The sequence below is a fragment of the Ranitomeya imitator genome, chromosome 9, assembly GCF_032444005.1.
Source record: "Ranitomeya imitator isolate aRanImi1 chromosome 9, aRanImi1.pri, whole genome shotgun sequence".
In the NCBI taxonomy this organism is placed as follows: Eukaryota; Metazoa; Chordata; class Amphibia; order Anura; family Dendrobatidae; genus Ranitomeya; species Ranitomeya imitator.
In genome coordinates, this window is record NC_091290.1 from 8,291,806 (window position 1) to 8,309,793 (window position 17,988).

Consider the following 17,988-nt stretch of genomic DNA (forward strand, 5'->3'; position numbering starts at 1 on the left):
TTTAAATGTGCAAAGCCTTAAAGGAAAAACAAACCCGTTTTTCACCGCAGCTAATTTTTTATTTTTAAGCCCATTTTGTCCCCTTCCCATAATATTTTTATGTTTCCATGAACACAGACGTGCGAGGGCGTGATGTTCTGCTGGGCGCTGCCACCATTGACTTTGCTATATAATGTTTTGAAGATATGATGGGAAAAAATGCAAAGTAAAACCAGAATCGATGGTGGATGTAAGCGAACGTGAACCGGCCTGGAGCAAATCGTGTCTATCGTAAAGGAAGAACAATGGAAAAATCCGGCCGAGCGCAAGACGGGTCAATCTGTCCGCAGATTGCATCATAACGGCGCGCCGCAACAAAGGGACAGAAGCTACAGGGGCGACGGAAATGACATAATAAGACGCCATATTATTCCCATATTATGCCACCTCGCACTTTATTCCTAAAGTGGAAAGGAGACGAGACTTTCCGTAGGAGGATCCATACTCTTCTACAGAAAAAAAAAAAAGTGAGCAAGAATAAAAGAATGCGATGCTTAATTCTAAAAAGATGGAGGGAAGCCTTAATATACTTTATTTTCTTCTAGTACACATCTTCATTCTCCATTATTGCAGAGACCACAAAATCCGTCCTGATCGCTGAAAGGCCGCAGCCGCCCAGTACGGCTGTGACCGGCTCCATCGGTGCCAGCACTTACGTGCACGAGCCTGGACCATAAGACAGAACGGACAAGCGTTCGCTGCCATGTTTTCGGTCACACAGACCATCAGTCTATTATAAAAAAAAAAGCCTCTGTGCAGCCGCACTAGATGAGCGCACAGACCGAATATACAGGCCCCAGAACCCGGCGCTACACACATACATTTCACAGGTTTTGCACGGACACCATTTTCCAGAGCAGCCTCGGGTCTTCCACCCTGAACTCACGGTCACAGACAAGGCTCATAGTTTGGGTCGGAAGAACCAGGATTAGTTCTGGAAATTGGTGCCAGTGAAATGCAGTCGGTTCTAGCCCCATTCGCACTGCTGACATTCTCGTGCTCGTTTCCTCCGATATTTTGTGGACCGCACTTATTATAGTCTCCGAGCCTTTTTAAATGCCCGTTGCCATTATTTGCAGACCATCAGTTGCCAAGAAAAAAAAAAAAAGTTGTATTTTTAACTGATGGAGAAGGGAGGCCTCTGTTCAAATTGTTTTAGCTCCCAAGGATTACTAGGCTCTGTGCACACAGACGTTGAGGTTTTTTTGGGGCATGATTGATCAGAAAAATGCCTTAAAAAAAAAAAAAAAAGGCAAATAAAGCTGAGACTTTTCTGATTAATTTGTATGGTAAAATCACTTTCGAGATCTTATCTTCAATCTTACGGGCGTTTTTTTTTTCCAGCTTCAGGTTTTTAAAAACACGTGATGGGAGAAACGTGCAGGTTATGGGTATAAAGCGTCTCTTGCTGGAAACCGCTCCAAACTGGGCGCTGTCCAATCAGATATCAGTAAGAAACAAAAAAAGAAGAGGTTTCCACTAGAAAAACTTTTTTTTTTTTTAAATTGTCTAAAAAAACAAACAAACCTGTGCACAGAGCTTTAAGCGGTAACAGTCTGAACGTGAACGTAGAATGTTCTGCAGGACTGGCGTCGCTTTCCAAGGTCACAACCACCCACGTTCCGTCCATCCATTTCTTGTGATGGCTAGCGGGCGGGGGGCTGCAGACCCCACATGACTGTGCATGGAGCGCTGCACGAGTCGCGGTCACACCGGCCTGTAGCTGGCAGCCGCCTCCGCACATCTGACCCATTCGTCAGCAGCACCGCACACTTGCATTACCAATCGCTGCATATAATCCTCTGCTCTTTGTATGACTCCGTGTGATTTCTTCACTCCTGGTAGCTGCCGCCCGTCGCTGGCTAGGGCACTGCCATGCTGGCTTTTTCAATCATATAAAACACGGGATTCTTTGCCTTAATCCCATCAATGCCAAAAATCCCAGGTCAGAGTCAGAAGATCCCTGCACGGAGGCGGCAGCAAAGTCTGATAGACACGTCATGCCTTTGGCAAAAAGTTAGAGAAACGAGAGCTGATGTAACCAAACGTCCCCGGCTTCTTACACCATAAGGCACGCGCGGAGTTTGGTTACAGCAGAGGTTATGGTCGGACCTTCTCACTTTTACTTCTCTTTCCTTTTGCCTCATTGGCTCGTGGTTTCTTTCACCAGGACCTTCGTCAGCTGTGACGTCTTGTCTTTTTTAGGAGGACGCGTTTCGGGTTCTTTATTCCTGCCCACTGGGATCCCTTTTTCTCTCAAGGCTTTCACCATCTCCTCTTCCTTCATCATCAGGAGGATTTCTCGGCTCCAGATCAGAACGTAAAAACCTGAAACGAATAGGGAAAAAAAAACAAAAAAAAAAACGCTTACTTCATGAGCCGAGCACCGTCCCAATATCCACTGAATAAACGACAGTAGCAATATGGCTCTACAGTCTGGAAGCATAAGGCCGAACTCACACGTCTGACGTTCACGCTCCGAGAACGGATCACGAAGTGTGGAGCGGCCCCGGATCTCCTGACCTGAAAACACAGCTCCATATTTGCCCTAAAAGCTGCTGAATTCTGGACAGGAGACTCCACAGCTGATGAGACATTGCGTCCCGTACATGGACTGTAAATGTCAAATGTGTGAACCCGGCCTCAGGAAACGGTGAAGACCAAGGTATGACATTTGATGCCCTGCAAGTCTGGCTGTCAGTCACTGCCGTGACCATTGCTGCAACCCGCGACTGACGCCACGCCAGCACGACCGTACGACAAAGCCAGCTGCTCCTGGTAGAAATAAAAGTCATTTTCTCCAGGTAGCCGCACTTTCAGCAAGTCGGCCGAGCAACTTTCTAACTCTATTAACATATACATTAACCCTATATCTGCAACTTAACAGCGTTATTTGAGGAGATTTAAAGGGTAAATTAAGGTCTGAAATATCAGGACTCCATCCAATCACTGCAACGGTAATTGTAGACTGATAACACACAACTCCCATCACACCCCAAGTAACATCCACTCTACATTGTGCTCCAAATTATGCAAATTGGATTTAAGTGTCATAAATATTTAATTGTTTTGTTTTTCGAATAAACTCATGGATGTTATTGTGTCTCGTGACTCAGGGCTCAATGAATCACTGAAATCAATCTGAAACACGTGATAATTTGTTTTCCTGGTGATTCAAAATAAAGGAAAACTACTTAAAAATGATGTTCCACATTATTAACCCCTTAATCCCATATGACGTACTATCCCGTCAAGGTGGGGTGGGCCTTAATTCCCACCGACGGGATAGTACGTCATAGCGATCGGCCGCGCTCACGGGGGGAGGGCGGCCGAGTGTCAGCTGCCTATCGCAGCTGACATCCGGCACTATGTGCCAGGAGCGGTCACGGACCGCTCCCGGCACATTAACCCCTGGCACACCGCAATCAAACATGATCGCAATGTGCCGGCGGTACAGGGAAGCATCGCGCAGGGAGGGGGCTCCCTGCGGGCTTCCCTGAGACGATCGGTACACGGTGATGTACTCACCGTGTACCGAGCGTCTCCTCCCTGCAGTCCCCGGATCCAAAATGGCCACGGGGCTGCATCCGGGTCCTGCAGGGAGTACTTCCGGGTCAGGAGCAGGCTGCAGCTCTGTAATCCTGCATGGCAGTTTGTCAGATCACCGATCTGACAGAGTGCTGTGCACACTGTCAGATCAGTGATCTGTGATGTCCCCCCCTGGGACAAAGTAAAAGAGTAAAAAAAAAAAAAAAATTTCCACATGTGTTAAAAAAAAAAAAATTCCTAAATAAAGAAGGAAAAAAAAATATATTATTCCCATAAATACATTTCTTTATCTAAAAAAAACCAAAACAACAAACAATAAAAGTACACATATTTAGTATCGCCGCGTCCGTAACGACCCAACCTATAAAACTGTTCCACTAGTTAACCCCTTCAGTGAACACCATAAGCGAGAGAAAAAAAAAAAAAAAAACGAGCCAAAAAAACAACGCTTTATTATCATACCGCTGAACAAAAAGTGGAATAACACGCGATCAAAAAGACGGATATAAATAACCATGGTACCGCTGAAAACGTCATCTTGTCCCGCAAAAAACGAGCCGCCATATAGCATCATCAGCAAAAAAATAAAAAAGTTATAGTCCTCAGAATAAAGCGATGCCAAAATAATTATTTTTTCTATAAAATAGCTTTTATCGTATAAAAGCGCCAAAACATAAAAAAAAATGATATAAATGAGGTGTCGCTGTAATCGTACTGACCCGAAGAATAAAACTGATTTATCAATTTTACTAAACGTAGAACGGTATAAACGCCTCCCCCAAAAGAAATTCATGAATAGCTGGTTTTTGGTAATTTTGCCTCACAAAAATCGGAATAAAAGGCGATCAAAAACTGTCACGTGTCCAAAAATGTTACCAATAAAAACGTCAACTCGTCCCGCAAAAAACAAGACCTCACATGACTCTGTGGACCAAAATATGGAAAAATTATAGGTCTCAAAATGTGGAGACGCAAAAACTTTTTTGCTATAAAAAGCGTCTTTTAGTGTGTGACAGCTGCCAATCAGCAAAATCCGATATAAAAAAACGCTATAAAAGTAAATCAAATCCCCCTTCATCACCCCCTTAGTTAGGCTAGGTTCACATTGCGTTAATGGGTTAACGCTAATGGACAGCGTTGCACGGCGAAAATGTCGCAATTAACGCCGTGCAACGGGTCCGTTAGCGCACCCATTGACAGCAATGTGATTTTCGGGTGTAGCGCATCGCTAGAGCATGCCATTTTCGGCTCGCGCTAGCAAGGTGCCGTTCTTTTGTGGCGCGCCCGAGGTCCGATCCCCGATCTGCCAGAGCGGGGACATTAACGCGACCACTAAACACGACACCTAAAAAGACATTGCGTTAGCGCAATCCGCTAGCGCTAGACGGATTGCCCTAACGCAATGTGAACCTAGCCTTAGGGAGAAATAATAAAATTAAATTTTTTTTTATTTATTTCCATTTTCCCATTAGGGTTAGGGTTAGGGCTAGGGTTAGGGTTTGGATTACATTTACGGTTGGGATTAGGGTTGGGATTAGAATTAGGGGTGTGTCAGGGTTAGGTGTGTGGTTAGGGTTACAGTTGGGATTAGGGTTAGGGGGGCGTTTAGATTAGGGTTTCAGTTATAATTGGGGGGTTTCCACTGTTTAGACACATCAGGGGCTCTCCAAACACGACATGGCGTCCGATCTCAATTCCAGCCAATTCTGCATTGAAAAAGTAAAACAGTGCTCCTTCCCTTCCGAGCTCTCCCGTGCGCCCAAACAGGGGTTTACCCCAACATATGGGGTATCAGCGTACTCGAGACAAATTGGACAACAACTTTGGGGGGCTAAAACTCATTTTTGTGGGAAAAAAAAAAGGATTTTTACACTGCGTTGTAAACTGTAGTGAAACACTTGGGGGTTCAAAGTTCTCACAGCACAGCTAGATAAGTTCCTTGGGAGGTCTAGTTTCCAATATGGGGTCACTTGTGGGGGTTTCTACTGTTTAGGTACATCAGGGGCTCTGCAAATGCAACGTGACGCCTGCAGACCAATCCATCTAAGTCTGCATTCCAAATGGCGCTCCTCCCCTTCTGAGCTCTGCCATGCGCCCAAACAGTGGTTCCCCCCCATATATGGGATATCAGCGTACTCAGGACAAATTGGACAACAACTTTTGGGGTCCAATTTATCATGTTACCCTTGTGAAAATACAAAACTGGGGGCTAAAAATAATTTTTTCGAAAAAAATTTTTTTTAATTTTCACGGCTCTGCGCTATAAACTGTAGTGAAACACTTGGGGGTTCAAAGCTCTCAAAACACATCTAGATAAGTTCTAGGGGTCTAGTTTCCAAAATGGTGTCACTTGTGGGGGGGTTTTAATGTTTAGGCACATCAGGGGGCTCTCCAAACCAACATGGCGTCCCATCTTAATTCCAGTCAATTTTGCATTAAAAAGTCAAATGGCGCTCCTTTCCTTCCGAGCTCTGCCATGCGCCCAAACAGTGGTTTTCCCCCACATATGGGGTATCGTCGCACTCAGGACAAATTGCATAACAACTTTTGTGGTCTAATTTGTTCTCTTACCCTTGGGAAAATAAAAAATTGGGGGCGAAAAGATCATTTTTGTGAAAAAATATGGATTTTTTATTTTTACGGCTCTGCATTATAAACTTCTGTGAAGCACTTGTTGGGTCAAAGTGCTCACCACACATCTAGATAAGTTCCTTAAGGGGTCTACTTTCCAAAATGGTGTCACTTGTGAGGGGTTTCAATGTTTAGGCACATCAGGGGCTCTCCAAACGCAACATGGCGTCCCATCTCAATTCCAGTCAATTTTGCATTTAAAAGTCAAATGGCGCGCCTTTCCTTCCGAGCTCTGCCATTCGCCCAAACAGTGGTTTACCCCCACATATGGGGTATCAGCGTACTCAGGACAGATTGTACAATAACTTTTGGGGTCCATTTTCTCCTGTTACCCTTGGTAAAATAAAACAAGCTGGAGCTGAAGTAAATTTTTTGTGAAAAAAAGTTAAATGTTCATTTTTATTTAAACATTCCAAAAATTCCTGTGAAACACCTGAAGGGTTAATAAACTTCTTGAATGTGGTTTTGAGAACCTTGAGGGGTGCAGTTTTTAGAATGGTGTCACACTTGGGTATTTTCTATCATATAGACCCCTCAAAATGACATCAAATGAGATGTGGTCCCTAAAAAAAAAAAAAATGGTGTTGTAAAAATGAGAAATTGCTGGTCAACTTTTAACCCTTATAACTCCCTAACAAAAAAAAATTTTGGTTCCAAAATTGTGCTGATGTAAAGTAGACATGTAGGAAATGTTACTTATTAAGTATTTTGCGTGACATATCTCTGTGATTTAAGGGCATAAAAATTCAAAGTTGGAAAATTGCGAAATTTTCAAAATTTTCGCCAAATTTCCGTTTTTTTTTTCCACAAATAAACGCAAGTTATATCGAATAAATTTTACCACTAACATGAAGTACAATATGTCACGAGAAAACAATGTCAGAATCACCGGGATCCGTTGAAGCGTTCCAGAGTTATAACCTCATAAAGGGACAGTGGTCAGAATTGTAAAAACTGGCCCGGTCATTAACGTGCAAACCACCCTCGGGGCTTAAGGGGTTAAGCAGGCCACAGTTTTTAAGTAACATGGGAAAGAAAAAGGATCTCTCTGCTCCCTAAAAGCATTAATGCCTTGGTCAAGGGATGAAAACATTAGATATTTACCTAAAAATTAAGCATTATCATTGTACTGTTAAGAGATTTGTGGCCGAATCTGAGCACAGACGTGTTCGTGCTGATAAAGGCATAATGAGGAAGGTTTCTGCCAGACAAATTCATGGGATTAAGAGAGCAGCTGCCAAAATACCATTACAAAGCAGCAAACGGTTATTTGAAGCTGCTGGTGCCTCTGGAGTCCCTCGAACCTCAAGGTGTAGGATCCTTCAAAGCTTTGCTGTCGTGCATAAAACTACTATTCGGCCACCCTAAACAGTGTTCATGAGCAGAAACAGTTGCAGTGGGCCCAGACATACATGAACACTAATTTTCAAACAGTCTTGTTTACTGATGAGTGTCAAGCAACCCTGGATGGTCCAGATTGATGGAGTAGTGGATGGTTGGTGGATTGCCACAATGTCCCAACAAGGCTGCGACGTCAGCGAGGTGGAGGAATCACATTTTGGGCCAGAATCACGGGAAAACAGCTGGTAGGACGCTTTAAGGTTCCTGAAGGTGTGAAAATGACCTCTGCAAAGTATATAGAGTTTCTGATTGACAACTTTCTTCCATGGTCTAAAAAGCAGAAACCAGGAGCAAAATCATCTTCATGCTGACAATGCCCAATCTGATGCTGCAAAGAAACCTCCGAGTCATTGGCTGCTATGGGCATAAAAGGAGATAAACTCATGGTGCGGCCGCCATCTTCACCTGACCTCAACCCTATAGAGAACCTTTGGAGTATCATCAAGCACAAGATCTATGAGGGTGGGAGGCAGATCACATCAAAACAGCAGCTCTGGGAGGGAAGAAATACAAGCAGAAACTCTCCGAAAACTCACAAGTTCGATGGATGCAAGAATTGTGAAGGTGACATCACAGAAGGTTCCTATGTTACATGTAACTTGGCCTGTTAGGAGGTTTTGGAGTTAAATAGCTGTTGTGTTCAGTGAATGTGACCTCCTAATGCTGCAAATTCCACAAATGAGACTTTTCAGTTCTTTAAAACAGATCAAATGTATAGAAATTCTACTGTGCCTAATAATTTGGAACAGTGCAGTGTGAGTTTTCTTTTTTTTTTTGAGATTATACTGTTATCATTGGGAGGTTTCTTCAATAAAATTCGATGTCTAATCTAACGGGTGATGACTTTTATTAGACTGTCATTTGCACCGACTATTTAGGAAAATTCGAGAAAAATGTAATTTGCATAATTTGGAACACAGTGTATGAACGTTACCTGGGGTGTAAAGGGCATAAGCAGGTTCTATGGTTTTGTGATCTAAACCTAGAAACTCACTAAAGGTAATGCTACATTAGGATCAAAAAGAAAAAAAAAGTATTAAAAATCCAGGTGACGGCTCTTACCCATTCCTGAAGCCAAAAGGTCTCCCATAGGGTTGAACTTGTTTAGCTAGACACAGAGAAAAGTTGGGGGTCAATAATAATAAAGTGAATTACGTTGCTTCTTTTTCAGATCTATACAGCAAAATTCCTCTAGAGGATCAATAAAAACCAAAGAGCACAAACCATGAGCCCTATGGATCCATGGATGGTTCAGTAACCTACCGAGATAATACCAGATGCATAGGGGTCGCACAGCTGGCACACTATGTTACCACTCTGCCCATCAAACACGTCTACCGTGCGCAGCTCATCTGCTGTGTATCCTGGAAATTGAGGGTCCGGGTATCGACCGGCAACGATTAGGTCGTAGCGGGGATGCCAGGCCGCCTGCACAATAAATGAATTATAGATTAGAGGCCAAAGACGGCAAAGTTACGGGTCCGACCAAAAAGTTTTGTGCATGAGAAAGTTTGCAGTAGAAGTCAAAATTATATTACTGGGTGGCAAGGATGGTCACTGCAGGGGGTCGGCTGGAGACACGAAAGCCAAAACAGACCTTTATGGCAGTGAGGTGCTGGAACTGGCGGTGCGGGTGAGGGATAATGCGCTGCGGCTGTGACCAATCAATGGCAGAGTACACGCGGATCTCGCTGTGCTGGTCGGTGGTGAGAAGTTTGGCGCCGTCCCAGGGACTGAAGTACGCTGCGGCACAGGAAAGATAAGGATGAGATGCGGTCCGCGACAAGCAGCTCGGAAGAAAGGACAGCGGAGCGCTGCGTCGTTACCGGAGTTTACGCCGCGGGCGTGCGGCATTGTGTACAGGAAGCTGGACTTATCCCTGAGCTTCCTCAGGTCCCACAACTTCACGGTTTGATCCACGGAGGCGGTGGCCAGAAGAAATTCACATCGAGGGTGAAACTCCACGTGTGTTACCTTCTTTTTGTGCAGCCTCTGCTTAAAGAACTTAAAGAAAAAAATAAATAAATAAATAAAATAATCATGGACCCCATAATCGTCAGTATGGGACCCTCAGAATCCGCTCTGTGCTTACCTCTTTTCCGCCGGTGTTCAGCAGCACCACGTTGCCCACGTTATCTCCAGTGACCACGCACCGCTGGCAGGCGGACACGTCTAGGCTGCAGTACCACATGCTAGGAATAAGGAAAAATTAGCTTATTGTTGGACCTTGCTGTCAGGGCATGCTGGGAGTTGTAGTCTTACAAGAGCTCCTGGAGAGCCACCGGTTGTGCTACCGCTATAAGGCTATGTGCACACGATGCGGAAAACGCTGCGGATCCGCAGCAGTTTCCCATGAGTTTACATTACAATGTAAACCTATGGGAAACAAAAACCGCTGTGCACAGGCTGTGGAAAAAACGTGCGGAAATGCAGCGGTTTACATTCTGCAGCATGTCACTTCTTTCTGCGGATTCCGCAGCGGTTTTACAGCTGCTCCAATAGAAATCCTCAGTTGTAAAACCGCAGTGAAATCCGCAGAAAAACCGCGGTAAATACGCGATAAATCTGCAGCAAAAACGCAGCGTTTTTGCCCTGCAGATTAATCAAATACGTTGCAGAAAAATCCGCCGTGGACCGTTATACGTGTGCACATAGCCTAAAGGATGGGATCACAGACACCAGACTTGTCATACATGCTCCACTATAGCAAGTGGGAATCCACAGCGATAACCGCTAGGGATCACAATATCGGGACCCCCACCACCGATCACTACAACAGGGGTCCGTGTCCACGTCTGCAGAGAATGGGGGGGGGGGGGGGGGGTTGGGGGAGGGGTCACATGAACGATTCCACTAAAAAATGTGAGCAGGGACCCCCGCACTCCTCCATTAATAAATCCGCGCTTACGCCCAGTCTTCGGTTTTGGTAAATGTCTGCACGATGCGCCCGGTTAAGTCCTGCAGGACGGTGCTGCCCGAGACGGATGACGTATAAAGCTGATTCGGATTAAAGGGGTCAAATTTCATCCCGGTGATGCAGCCTCCGGCTCCAATCTGCAGGACAGGAGAAAGGCAATGAAGAAAAACAGCAAAGATGGCACCTGCACAGCATCGCTCTGCCCCACCGTACTTACTCCGGGGATCATGGTGTTATTTAACTCCTCGTAGTCCCACAAAATGATGTCTCCTCCTTTCGAGCCAACGGCCACCGTGTTGGGCTGAGTCGGATGCCATTCCAGAGTGGTGACTCTTCTGTCGAAGGGACTGTCAGTCCTATAGACGATGTAGGAGGCCAGGGACTGCAGGAACGGGGTCTGCAGGTACTGGGGAGGGACACACATGGCGGTGGGATGCAGGGCATACATGGGTGGGATGCAGGGCATACATGGGTGGTCGGCGTGCACATCACACAGGCCCCTACCTTGGCTCTGACGTTCCCGCCGAGTGCGCTCCTGTATAGGTAATGCACAATGCTGGTCTGCACGTCCTCCGCTTTACGGAATTTTCTCGCCTTTTGTAATTCTGACAACAAAAAAAGAAAAAGCTAAATGCCAAAACATTACAAGAAAAGCAAATTATCCTCATCCATAAGGTAAGAGATAAGGGGTCCGAGCTCTGCAGCCCTAATTCTGAATGGAGCGTATGTGTGCAACCTCCTCTATTCATTGTCTATGAGACTGGTGCACTCTGCAGCCCCATAGACAATGAAAGCAGCAGAGGATCGCGGGGGTCCCAGCAAATCCCCTCTCCCTATTAATCCATATTATTACCTTTGCTGCACTCCGGTGCATCTTGCGAAACATTTTTCTTTCGACCGGATTTCTTGGGCCCTTTATCGGCCCCAGGATCGGGCTCTCGGTTTTTTTTCGCCACTGGCTCTTCTGTCGTCTTGGCTTGAACTGACCGTTTGGAACGCATCTAGAAGGGGGAGAAAGAAAGCGCATGTAACGCCTGACGATTGCCTGTAGCCCCCCAGACCAGACCGCCGTTAAATGGTCAGTCCCCGGAAGCGGCGACGCTGCAGGATTATCAGACTATACACTGGGCGTGTCTGCAGCCATGGAGGCACATAGCTCTGCATTGGGGCTGCATACACGAAAAGTGGGCAATTTAAAGCCAAGAGTTTATGCAAAGTCTCTCCAATTTATAAAAAATAGTAATAGTAAAAAAAAAAGGGGGGGGGGGGAGTAAAAAGGGTTTTCTGGCAGCAGAAAAATGAACAAAAAATGAATGTATCTTTCATCCCAGGCAACGATGCAATACTTTTTATAGTTCCAGTTTATGGACGATTTTTCGTGACCAGGAACTACATGTTCCACAATGCCTTGCACCTGCGTGGCTGCATTTTCTCACTGCACCTCCTATGCAGGAGTAAAACCTGCCGGGGCCCCGAAAAATTACCCCTCACAGCAACATTAAGGCCGCCCAACGCCCCAATCTGGACCCCACGGGCGCTATATTAACCCCGTCCTGCATGGGAGGTCAAGAGCAAGTGCAAGGGGCGAGCTCAGGAGCTGCGTGCCAGGTAAGTGCCGGCTGCGTTACACAGACTGATCCGGGTCAGGAGTCATGTGACCGGTCTGGAGCGAACTGCTCACCCCCCCCCCCCCCTTCCCCATCATGCCCCTCATCGCCGCCATCTTTGTACTCCAACGGAGAGCGTCATTCTTCATATACCTCAGTGCACAGGACGAACCGACACTCGCAAGTTCAATCCCCGTAAAAGGGATGTAGGAAGAAAAAAAAAAAAAAAAGTTTAAAATCTTCTTTTCTCAATAATGGAACAAAAAAAAAATTCAGAAAAAAGTCAAATCTATTAAAAATTAAATGAAAGCCCAAAAACATGACAAAAAGTGATAAAAACGTCACCTGCAGCCCACAATGAGATCAATAAAAACCTCAGCCCACCCCGACAAAAAACCCAAAACAATATTAATGGAAAAAAAATTTTTTTGCAGATTATTATTATTACTTTTTTTTTTTTTTACAAATTTCCATTTTTTTAATAAAACTAATAAAATATATCTACTATATAATTGTCTAAGGGTCACTTCCGTCTCTTTCTGTTTGTCACGGATATTCATTGGTCGCGGCCTCTGCCTGTCCTGGAAATCCAAGTCGCTGATTTGCCGCGACCAATCAGCGACGGGCACAGTCCGGAAGAAAATGGCCGCTCCTTCCTCCCCGCAGTCACTGCCCGGCGCCCGCATACTCCCCTCCAGTCACCGCTCACACAGGGTTAATGCCGGCGGTAACGGACCACGTTATGCCGCGGGTAACGCACTCCGTTACCGCCGCTATTAACCCTGTGTGTCCCCAACTTTTTACTATTGATGCCCTCTATGCGGCTTCAATAGTAAAACGATCTAATGTTAAAAATAATTAAAAAAAACAAAAACCTGCAATACTCACCCTCCGTAGTCCGCCGAGCCGCTCGCGGCTGCCGCCATCTTCCGTTCCCAGCGATGCATTGTGAAATTACCCAGAAGACTTAGTGGTCTCGCGAGACCGCTAAGTCATCTGGGTAATTTCGCAATGCATCCTGGGAACGGAAGATGGCGGCAGCCGCGCGCCTATCGCCGGAGCTCCGCTGGATCCCAGGAGGTGAGTATATAACTATTTTTTATTTTAATTATTTTTTTTTTTAACAGGGATATGGTGCCCACACTGCTGTATACTTCGTGGGCTGTGTTAGATACCGCGTGGCTCTGTGCTGTATACTACATAGGCAGTGTTATATACTACGTGGGCTGTGTTATGTACTGCGTGGCTCTGTGCTGTATACTACATAGGCAGTGTTATATACTATGTGGGCTGTGTTATGTACTGCGTGGCTCTGTGCTGTATACTACATAGGCAGTGTTATATACTATGTGGGCTGTTTTATGTACTGCGTGGGCTGTGCTATATACTCCATGGGCTGTGTTAGATACCGCGTGCCTCTTTGCTGTATACTACATAGGCAGTGTTATATACTATGTGGGCTGTGTTATGTACTACGTGGGCTGTGCTGTATACTACATAGGCAGTGTTATATACTATGTGGGCTGTGTTATGTACTGCGTGGGCTGTGCTGTATACTACATAGGCAGTGTTATATACTATGTGGGCTGTGTTATGTACTACGTGGGCTGTGCTGTATACTACATAGGCAGTGTTATATACTATGTGGGCTGTGTTATGTACTACGTGGGCTGTGCTGTATACTACATAGGCAGTGTTATATACTATGTGGGCTGTGTTATGTACTGCGTGGGCTGTGCTATATACTCCGTGGGCTGTGTTAGATACCGCGTGCCTCTTTGCTGTATACTACATAGGCAGTGTTATATACTCCGTGGGCTGTGCTATATATTACGTGGCTGGGCAATATACTACGTGGCTCTGTGCTGTATACTACCTGGGCATGCATATTCTAGAATACCCGATGCGTGCGTGTATATATATATATATATATATATATATATAAATAATGGAGACATTTGGTGTCGCCGTCATCGCGCCGCCCGGGAGAATAACGCAGCGATTTCTACCACATGGTAATCGCCATAGCAATGAAACAGGAAAAAAAAAAAAAACAATGCTAATTTTCACCATTTAAAGCATTTGGAATTTTTTTGGGGAAGATCGTTTGGTAAAATGAACGGCGACATCAAAAATGACGACTGCAAAAAATAAGGGGAAAATACAGAAATCACAGAGCGGGGGAGGGGGGATAATGATGGATGGAAGGGGTTAATGCTGGCAGCGACCTTTGACTCGGGGGTCACCTGCGCTATAGGGGGGAGGGAGAATAACAACAAATAAGAGCTGTCTGCACCACGTGACTCTTAAAGGGGTTTGCGCGTTTCAGTGTTATATAACCCCCGCTGTCGGCTCTGTGCACGTTGTGCAGCCAGCATGCTCGGAGAAGGACGTGCGCCGGTTACGTGACCCCGTACGTACGTCCGCCCGGTCCCTCCTCACGTTACCTGTGCCTCGGTAACGTCCGTCCGCTGGGGAACCAAGATGTCGTGTCAGTAGTGCGCAGGCGCAGCAGGAGGCACAGCTCCCTCCACAGCGCCGCCCTCTAATATTTGCATGACGCTTTCTGATTGGCTGGTGGTGTCTCCATAGTTATTATCAGAGCTCCCGCCCTCTGAGAAAAAAAAAAGGCGGGAGTGGCCTCCTTCCCTCAGGCGATGTCCTCTGCCTCAGCGATCTCATCGGCCGATCATAGTCATGTTCTAGAATAATAAGGCTATGTGCACACGTTCAGTAAAGATTATGGCTGCCTTGTTCATGGCCGACATTCTCTACATAAATGATCTAAAAGTTCTGCGGTTCCCATGTGGTGAAGTTATGTTCTGCAGTGTAATGACTGAGGCCCATAGTTCTGGATGAATTTGTCGTGTCTTTTGGCGCTTTTTGTGAGTGCACATAGTGCCCAGTCCACGGTGTGACACGAGGCCGCTCCTGTGCAGGCTGTGGTCGTTACCGCGGTCTCCTGTGCAGGCTGTGGTCGTTATCGCGGCCTCCTGTGCAGGCTGTGGTCGTTACCGCGGTCTCCTGTGCAGGCTGTGGTCGTTACCGCGGTCTCCTGTGCAGGCTGTGGTCGTTACCGCGGTCTCCTGTGCAGGCTGTGGTCGTTACCGCGGTCTCCTGTGCAGGCTGTGGTCGTTACCGCGGTCTCCTGTGCAGGCTGTGGTCGTTACCGCGGTCTCCTGTGCAGGCTGTGGTCGTTACCGCGGTCTCCTGTGCAGGCTGTGGTCGTTACCGCGGTCTCCTGTGCAGGCTGTGGTCGTTACCGCGGTCTCCTGTGCAGGCTGTGGTCGTTACCGCGGTCTCCTGTGCAGGCTGTGGTCGTTACCGCGGTCTCCTGTGCAGGCTGTGGTCGTTACCGCGGTCTCCTGTGCAGGCTGTGGTCGTTACCGCGGCCTCCTGTGCAGGCTGTGGTCGTTACCGCGGCCTCCTGTGCAGGCTGTGGTCGTTACCGCGGCCTCCTGTGCAGGCTGTGGTCGTTACCGCGGCCTCCTGTGCAGGCTGTGGTCGTTACCGCGGCCTCCTGTGCAGGCTGTGGTCGTTACCGCGGCCTCCTGTGCAGGCTGTGGTCGTTACCGCGGCCTCCTGTGCAGGCTGTGGTCGTTACCGCGGCCTCCTGTGCAGGCTGTGGTCGTTACCGCGGCCTCCTGTGCAGGCTGTGGTCGTTACCGCGGCCTCCTGTGCAGGCTGTGGTCGTTACCGCGGCCTCCTGTGCAGGCTGTGGTCGTTACCGCGGCCTCCTGTGCAGGCTGTGGTCGTTACCGCGGCCTCCTGTGCAGGCTGTGGTCGTTACCGCGGCCTCCTGTGCAGGCTGTGGTCGTTACCGCGGCCTCCTGTGCAGGCTGTGGTCGTTACCGCGGTCTCCTGTGCAGGCTGTGGTCGTTACCGCGGTCTCCTGTGCAGGCTGTGGTCGTTACCGCGGTCTCCTGTGCAGGCTGTGGTCGTTACCGCGGCCTCCTGTGCAGGCTGTAGTCGTTACCATGGCCTCCTGTGCAGGCTGTGGTAGTTTCCGCGGTCTCCTGTGCAGGCTGTGGTCGTTACCGCGGCCTCCCGTGGCGGACGGCTGTACAGGACAGTGCGCGCATACATGGCGTTCACCCGTTCGGTATCCTTTTTACGCCTCTTTTTTTTCTTCTTCAAATTTCTGATTTTTTCACGACTAAAAATAAGAAAACAATTGTCCATGTTGGGTCTGGCCGTAACCGCGAGGAGCAGAGTCGTATCGTGAGCTCATGATCACCACAAAATGTACGCCATAAAACAAAAAAAAAGCAATGTCAGAATTGCGTTTTTTTCACAATATCTCCCAGACTTGTCTCCATTGAGCACATCGGGGAGGTCATTGGTTGGTGATTACACAGGAGCTGTCTGGAGCGCCTCCGGACTTCTCACGATTGAGCACATCGGGGAGGTCATTGGTTGGTGATTACACAGGAGCTGTCTGGAGCGCCTCCGGACTTCTCACGATTGAGCACATCGGGGAGGTCATTGGTCGGTGATTACACAGGAGCTGCCTGCAGCGCCTCCGGACTTCTCTCCATTGAGCACATCGGGGACGTCACTGGTTGGTGATTACACAAGAGCTTCCTGCAGCGCCTCCGGACTTCTCTCCATTGAGCACATCGGGGAGGTCATTGGTTGTTGATTACACAGGAGATGTCTGCAGTGCCTCCGGACTTCTCTCCATTGAGCACATCGGGGAGGTCATTGGTCGGTGATTTCACAAGAGCTTCCTGCAGCGCCTCCGGACTTCTCTCCATTGAGCACATTGGGGAGGTCATTGGTTGGTGATTACACAGTAGATGCCTGCAGCGCCTCCGGACTTCTCACCATTGAGCACATCGGGGACGTCATTGGTCGGTGATTACACAGGAGCTGCCTGCAGTGCCTCCGGACTTCTCTCCATTGAGCACATCGGGGAGGTCATTGGTTGTTGATTACACAGGAGATGCCTGCAGTGGCTCCGGACTTCTCTCCATTGAGCACATCGGGGAGGTCATTGGTCGGTGATTACACAGGAGATGCCTGCAGTGCCTCTGGACTTCTCTCCATTGAGCACATTGAGGAGGTCATTGGTCGGTGATTACACAGGAGCTGTCTGCAGTGCCTCCGGACTTCTCTCCATTGAGCACATCGGGGAGGTCATTGGTCGGTGATTACACAGGAGCTGTCTGCAGTGCCTCCGGACTTCTCTCCATTGAGCACATTGAGGACGTCATTGGTTGGTGATTACACAGGAGCTGCCTGCAGCGCCGCCGGACTTCTCACCATTGAGCATATTGGGGACATCATTGGCCGGTGAGTACACAGTGGACCCAATAAAGTTCACCTATACTTTTTGCTAAACCCAGAGTGCTGCTTTCCATTTTTGATTCATATACAGTGCCGGCAAAAAAAATCTTTACAAGTTCAATGAAACCACAAAATGTTAATATTCAAGTGGATTCAAGTGTTTTAATGTGGATATTTTATTATAATTAGTATTTTGTCATGTCACCCTTACATTTTATCACCATCTGTAGTCGTTTAGGCATGGATTCAGCAAGGCTGGCTAAGGCTGGTTTCACATTTGCGTTTTTTGCCGCTGCGTTTTAGCGCAAAAATATGCATGCTTTTTCCCCTGTACTCAACATTAAAAACGCATGCGTTTTTTGCATGCGTTTTGACGCATTTTGACAACGCATGCATCGTTTCTATGCATGCGTTTTGTTGCAGAAATGCAACATGTAGTAATTTCTAGCGGCATTTTTTTGCCGCAAAAAAAGCATGCTTTTTTTTGCGGCAAAAAAACGTATTGCTGTCTATGTAAACGCATGCGTTTTTTAAGCACATGCATGCGTTTTAATA

The 17,988-nt window shown here is 47.1% G+C and overlaps 1 protein-coding gene across 1 annotated transcript; it reads right to left on the reverse strand.

Moving 5' to 3' along the window:
* Positions 1 to 533: 533 nt before the first annotated feature.
* On the reverse strand, positions 534 to 14,645 carry DDB2 (damage specific DNA binding protein 2). Its single transcript, XM_069740177.1, has 11 exons — positions 14,592 to 14,645; positions 11,391 to 11,538; positions 11,042 to 11,142; positions 10,755 to 10,943; positions 10,529 to 10,674; positions 9,713 to 9,812; positions 9,447 to 9,624; positions 9,218 to 9,363; positions 8,884 to 9,048; positions 8,683 to 8,728; positions 534 to 2,367 (listed from the first exon to the last, which is right to left on the reverse strand). The coding sequence occupies exons 2-11, from the start codon at positions 11,536 to 11,538 to the stop codon at positions 2,183 to 2,185; spliced, it is 1,404 nt and encodes a 467-aa protein (XP_069596278.1). The 5' UTR covers positions 14,592 to 14,645; the 3' UTR covers positions 534 to 2,182.
* Positions 14,646 to 17,988: the final 3,343 nt, after the last annotated feature.